General features: G+C 36.1%; 2 protein-coding genes across 2 annotated transcripts in view; one reads left to right on the forward strand and one right to left on the reverse strand.

Moving 5' to 3' along the window:
• LOC144975569 (uncharacterized) overlaps positions 1–4,008 on the forward strand; it is a 7,298-nt gene extending 3,290 nt beyond the window's left edge. Inside the window, exon 3 of the mRNA XM_078919732.1 lies at positions 3,989–4,008. Coding sequence (XP_078775858.1) covers positions 3,989–4,008 — 20 coding nt within the window. The remainder of the gene's footprint in view (positions 1–3,988) is intronic.
• LOC144975570 (zinc metalloproteinase nas-14-like) overlaps positions 3,510–5,000 on the reverse strand; it is a 39,765-nt gene continuing 38,274 nt past the window's right edge. The window contains exon 14 of the mRNA XM_078919733.1: positions 3,510–4,354. Coding sequence (XP_078775859.1) covers positions 4,221–4,354 — 134 coding nt within the window. The 3' untranslated portion in view covers positions 3,510–4,220. The remainder of the gene's footprint in view (positions 4,355–5,000) is intronic.

Consider the following 5,000-nt stretch of genomic DNA (forward strand, 5'->3'; position numbering starts at 1 on the left):
CCGTTGACGGGTGTATCTTAAGGGATCGTTTTTATACACCTCCGTCACCTGCGCTTCCCCCCAAATTTCATTAGCGATATTGTGTTTTTGCATTTGGACATGGCGAAAGTTATATTGTGACATCTGTAGGATGTTTTTGTTAATAAATTTATATTAAAAATTTAATAATAATTTAAAAAAATCGAAATATAAAAACCAGAAAATAGAAGTTGCATTGAAGGAAAAAATAATGTTTTAGAAAGACCTTATTAAATGTGATGAAACAGTCAGGTGGCTCCTTTTTAGCGCAGTGGACAAGCTGTCAGACTCCAACCTTGAAAGTACTGGGTTCGATTCCCCCATTGTCGACTTTTTTTTTTTTTGGATTTACTTTGTTTTTGTTTGCTTTTTTTTTTCTTTCTTTTTTTTTTTTTCAAAAACTTTTTTTCGTGTTTTTAAAACACTTCGATTTTAAATTTTTTAAAATTATTTATTTGAGATCAGTATTTGTTTTTGCCATGCTTTCTTTTTACTTTTGATTTTTTAAATTATTGTTATTATTCTTTAATTTATTATCATTGTACATCGGTAATGACTAAACACGGTTGCTAAATTACAATCTAAAACTATTTAAATCTCATGGACATATGCAGCAACAACTTTACCATCACCGCCAACGGAGGTGTATAAAAACTGTGCGTTTTTGTACACCTCCAACGGAGGTGTATAAAAACGCCACCTTTATTTTATGGCAAATACAACGCTGTTATGCCATGTATTCATTTTACACCTTAGTACGGTGAAAGAATGTAAATTAAAAGACTTATTCAAGGTCTCAACTGCCGGCCACTCAGAGTTGAACTCGAACCATGGAATTTCCGATCCGAATGCGAGTGTCATGCCACTAGATCACATAGCCGTCCACAGATTAATAGCATGTATTTGGTTCGATGGCTATGCGCTACATGATCGTCTCCGCTTGTCACAAACGTCATGCAATCTTAAGCGCATCAGTGGCTGGTAGACAGAGCTCCCAACTACTAGATACAAAAAAATCGTAATATTATGAAATTTCGTCTTCAATATCAAAACTTCATAAGCATTTTCGAATAACTAAATCTTATCAAAAATGAAAGTTGATGCCATAGTACACAATGTTCAGGATTGTATAGTGTCACTTAATCATTGTGATGGTAAATTATTGATCTATAAAACTACTATAGCGACTGTAATATTTATCTCTTTAAAATTGGATTCAGTAGTCTGATGCCACGCCGCCAGGCAACGGAGGCCATCTTGGTTCTAAACAAAGAAAATCAATACTTTTTAATATTCATGCTGGCTAGAACTTTTCATATGCCTTGTGATCAGAATGTGTAAAAGTCAAAACATAATCAAATTTATGTATTGTTTTTTTCTCCTCGGATAAACTATCGGAACAATGGCGGACGCCTTTATGAAATATTTCTCCGACGAGCATAAAAGTGTATCCAGAGGGGAAAAGCATTATAAATCTGATCATGTTTTGACTTTAACACATTCTGATCACAAGAAATATGAAAAGTTCTAGCCAGCATGAAGAATAAAAAGTACCGATTTTCTTTGTTTAGAACCACGATGGTCGCCGTTGCTGGGCGACGTGACATCAGACTATTGAATCCAATTCTCGTAAGAAAATGCTGGTCCTGACTTTTTCACATTGTTCAGCTTGACCCATGGGCGTGTTTACAAGTTTCATAAACAAAGCAGCGGGTTTACATTTATTAAGAAAAACCCAATCGTTGGACAGCAACAAAGAACAATATACGATTTTTACACTCTTGTATTTTTGAATTCCGGACGTGTTCCCTACCGCTGCACGAGCTTGCACTGGAGGACTGGATACATACCTACCTTGTACAACTGATCTTATGGTTTCAGAGTTATAGTTTCTTATTTTTAATTCAGAAAAGTGAGTGGAGCAGGCACTTATGTTGGTAACAACAAGAGATGAAGTGAATAGAAAAGTGCCAGAAGACAATAGAGAATCTAGCATAAGTAAATGCTGGTCGTCAATAAGGGTCAAACTGAGCTTTCATATCAAAATTGACCTTTTAATTAGCGCAATATCCACTAAACGTGCTCAAAGCGCTTTACAAAGGGTCCCTGGCCAACAGCAACAGTTAACATGTAGGACGGGACATGACGCCTGTTACGCGATATTATATTTTTTTCGGGCAGAGACAACGCTGTTAACGGCCAGGTACTCATGTTACACCTGAGTACGGTGAGAGAATGTGAGTAAAGAGCCTTTTCCAAGGACTCAACTATGCGCCAAGCGAGGCTCGAACCCAGGACCTTCCTATCCGAAAGCGAGTGTCATACCACAAGACCACATAGCCGCATCCATCTTCGCTCTTTTAACCCCCCCCCCCCCCGATACTACAATGGTTATGCCATCTTATGATTCAATCTGTAACAGAATCCATTGTTTATGGATTGTTCAGAGGATTGCACTGCTACCAATAAGGTTTAAGATCCAACGGTGTGCGTTTTTTTAGACACCATGACAATAGAAATCAGGTATTAGTTATTTATGATGTGCCAATACGCTTCAACAGTCGTAACGTCACTTCCCTCGTAATGACTCATGGTAACTTAGTAACTGGCTATAAACTATCGGAACAATGGCCGACGCCCTTATGAAATATTTCTCCGACGAGCATAAAAGCGTATCCAGAAGAAAATAAAAATTATAAATCTGATCATGTTTTGACTTTTACACATTCTGATCACAAGACGACATGAAAAGTTCTAGCCAGCATGCAGAATAAAAAGTACAGATTTTCTTTGTTTAGAACCACGATGGTCGCCGTTGCTGGGCGACGTGACATCAGACTTATTGAATCCAATTAACAAGAGGTTTCGTTAGCTCAGTTTTGAGAGCATTCCTCACACACACACAGACACACACACACACACACACACACACACACACAAAGTAACGGATATTTTAAGAGAGATAGTACGAAAAATGGACACCTAACAGGAATCTTGTATTGTGTGAAATGAAATTTCTGTCATATGACCCACTGGAGGCTATGAGGTCTTGTGGTATGACACTCGCTCTCGGATCAGAAGGTCCTGAGTTCGAGCCTCGCTCGGGGCATAGTTGAGTCCTTGGAAAAGGCTCTTTACTCAGATTCACTCACCGTACTCAGTTGTAAAATAAGTACATGGCCGTTAACAGCGTTGTCTCTCTCCGAAAAAAAAAATAATATCGCCTTACAGGCGTCATGTCCTGTCCTAAATCTTAAATATTGCTGTTGGACATGGACCCTTGAAGCGCCTTGAGCACGTTTAGTGGATATTGCGCTATATAAAAGCTCAATTTTTAAAGAATAAATAAAGCAATGTGATACGCTTTCAGTGTGACATATCCACGGAAACACGTTAGGTAAATATTTATATATTATTTAAGATTTTATGAAAGACAATAAAATGACAATACAGAAATATTCTTCTGAATAAAAGATCCAAGCAAGAAAAACTTTTGTTTAAATTTTAGATTTATTGCAACTTGGTCAAGTGAACAAATTTAGCAACAGCCTTTCGACCTAGATACGAAGCTGCTAGAAGCCATGGACTAAAAAGTACTGGGAAAAAAATGAACAAAAACATCTTCAAACGAGAATAAAATACTCAACAACGAACTCTCCGGGAAACCCTTTTTCAGCCACCAACAAAAACCATTAGATTTAATCAAATTATTCTTCGTGCTATATCTACATTATTAGTATATTTATAAATTCAAATACCATCTTTTATTTTTACTTTTTATCAACCTGGGTTGGCTTTGTACAATCCTTCACAATCTATTTTCAAAATTCTAGTTACATTACAAACCCATGATTACAACTCTATTCTACTTTCATGTCCGATTTTTATAGCATTACTTGTAACTGCTGTATATTTTATGAATATTTTATTTTATTTTATTATATTTGATGTTTATTTTGCTTTTAATTAGCTTTGTATTTCATCAATTAGTTTATGACAGTGTTTAAATCTGTGCTAATATAACGATGAATGATGTATAATATAATGAATGATACTTTCCATTCAGGATCAATAAAATATATCTTATCTTATCTTATCCTATTGACTGGAGAAGAATTTTAAGCCCGAAAAGTTCCATGTAAAGAATTTTGTTCGTTTTAAGATGTATTGTATTCATTGAGTCCATACTTTAAATCCCCATTTTAGCACAGGGAGCATGATTTCTTACACCAGGTGTGCATGTATTTAGGGTTTTTACCACATTCTCCTCTTTTGGCCCAGTCCTGACAGAATTGGTTGTTGTCTACACACTTCGAACTTGTGCCTCGGCCCTTATCTGTTTTTTTTTTTTGTGTTTGAAAGAGAGGAAATTGTAGGTCATGAGGTATAGAGTGTGTCCATGAAGTCTGGTGACAGGGTAAAAATATATACTCCCTTTTTGTTCGGTCTAGTGGTATGACACTCGCTTTCGAGCCTCGCTCGACGCATAGTTGAGTCCTTGGAGAAGGCTCTTTACTCACATTCTCTCACGTACTCAGGTGAAAATGATTACCTGGACGTTAACAGCGTTGTCTTTGTCCGAAAAATTGTAACATTGCCTAACAGGCGTCATATCCCTTCCAAAATGTTAAATGTTGCTGTTGGTCAAGGACCCCTTATAAAGCACTTTGAGCACATTTTGTGGATATTACGCTTTATAAAAGTTCAATTTATTTTTAAAATCAATTTAATTCTATCGGGCTTTCAATGAATAATATTTTACTACAACGATTAATTGACCTTTATCTACTATCGGTGAATAAAAGTATTATTCAGCCAATCTCCCCAAGAATAGTATAAAGTATAGACCGAATCCGAAATATAGAGTGGCAAAAAAGTCTTAATAAGAGGGAACGAAATTGACGTCAATCTTTGGTATTGTTTTTAGACAAACATTTAGATAATTAGTTCTCACTGAATCTTAATAGTCTTAATAGAAGGAA

Source organism: Berghia stephanieae, chromosome 6, assembly GCF_034508935.2.
Source record: "Berghia stephanieae isolate SIO BIC M18660-M18661 chromosome 6, UCSD_Bste_1.3, whole genome shotgun sequence".
Taxonomy (NCBI): Eukaryota; Metazoa; Mollusca; class Gastropoda; order Nudibranchia; family Aeolidiidae; genus Berghia; species Berghia stephanieae.